Source organism: Sinocyclocheilus anshuiensis, unplaced genomic scaffold (genome assembly GCF_001515605.1).
Source record: "Sinocyclocheilus anshuiensis isolate Anshui unplaced genomic scaffold, SAMN03320099.WGS_v1.1 scaffold44, whole genome shotgun sequence".
Lineage (NCBI taxonomy): Eukaryota > Metazoa > Chordata > Actinopteri > Cypriniformes > Cyprinidae > Sinocyclocheilus > Sinocyclocheilus anshuiensis.
The window spans coordinates 2773494-2774277 of NW_015555746.1; the positions used below are offsets into that span (position 1 = coordinate 2773494).

General features: G+C 43.4%; 1 protein-coding gene across 2 annotated transcripts in view; it reads left to right on the top strand.

Moving 5' to 3' along the window:
* Nucleotides 1–784, top strand: part of LOC107673554 (cystathionine gamma-lyase-like) — an 11609-nt gene extending 10825 nt beyond the window's left edge. Inside the window, exon 13 of one of the 2 annotated variants that reach the window (XM_016467180.1) lies at nucleotides 691–784. In XM_016467180.1, coding sequence (XP_016322666.1) covers nucleotides 691–725 — 35 coding nt within the window. In that variant the 3' untranslated portion in view covers nucleotides 726–784. The remainder of the gene's footprint in view (nucleotides 1–690) is intronic. The other variant, XM_016467182.1, reaches the window with a different exon arrangement.

Sequence of the window (784 nt, forward strand, 5' to 3'; positions counted from 1 at the left end):
GGAATAACTCTCTCCGGCATCTTCACTACTGCTTTGGACTGAGGCTAAGGAAACTGACTGGCTGGTTCGAGGAGGCTTCAATGGCGGTAAGGTAGTCTCATAGTCCTCAAGATAGACTGGAGGCTTGGTCTGTCTTGAAGACTCTCGACGAGGTGGTACATGGCATTGGCTAGTATGTTGCTCTTGGTCCATTGGGATGCTCAACTCCGGCTCGAAGGACCATGTAAAAGACTCTTAGGGTACTGCTTATTCGTAGGGGGAGCATCACAATGGGATGTCAGTTAAAACACCTTGAGGCAATATCCATTTACAAATTTTATTTCACCAATGCCAGTACATCAATCATTCCACAGGTATCAGACTGGTTTCTGAACTTAAACAAAATAAATAATAATTAAACAATCAAGGAATTGCAAATAAATCCAAACCATACAAAACAAACAGTAAACTTACATCTGTACACAGCCACAACACCATATGGAATAATCCAGAGCAGTGAACAAGGAATGAACTGACTACTGCTCGGAAGCAACCCTTCTTAAAGGCCCCTAATTGGAGCCAGAATAGGGTGCAGCTGTCAACAGTGGGTGGAGCTACAATCACTATGTCATAGGTTTTCCAACACAGCATGTTAGTGTGTTTGATGCTATTCATTTCCATGTCCCTCACATGACTTTGTCTTTGTTGTAGGTTCCATTCCTGAGAAGGATGGAGAAAAGCTCTAGAACACCTGCTCAGTTTTTGGACCTGATGGAAAGCCGCCTGTCAAACACAGGAAAGTAAG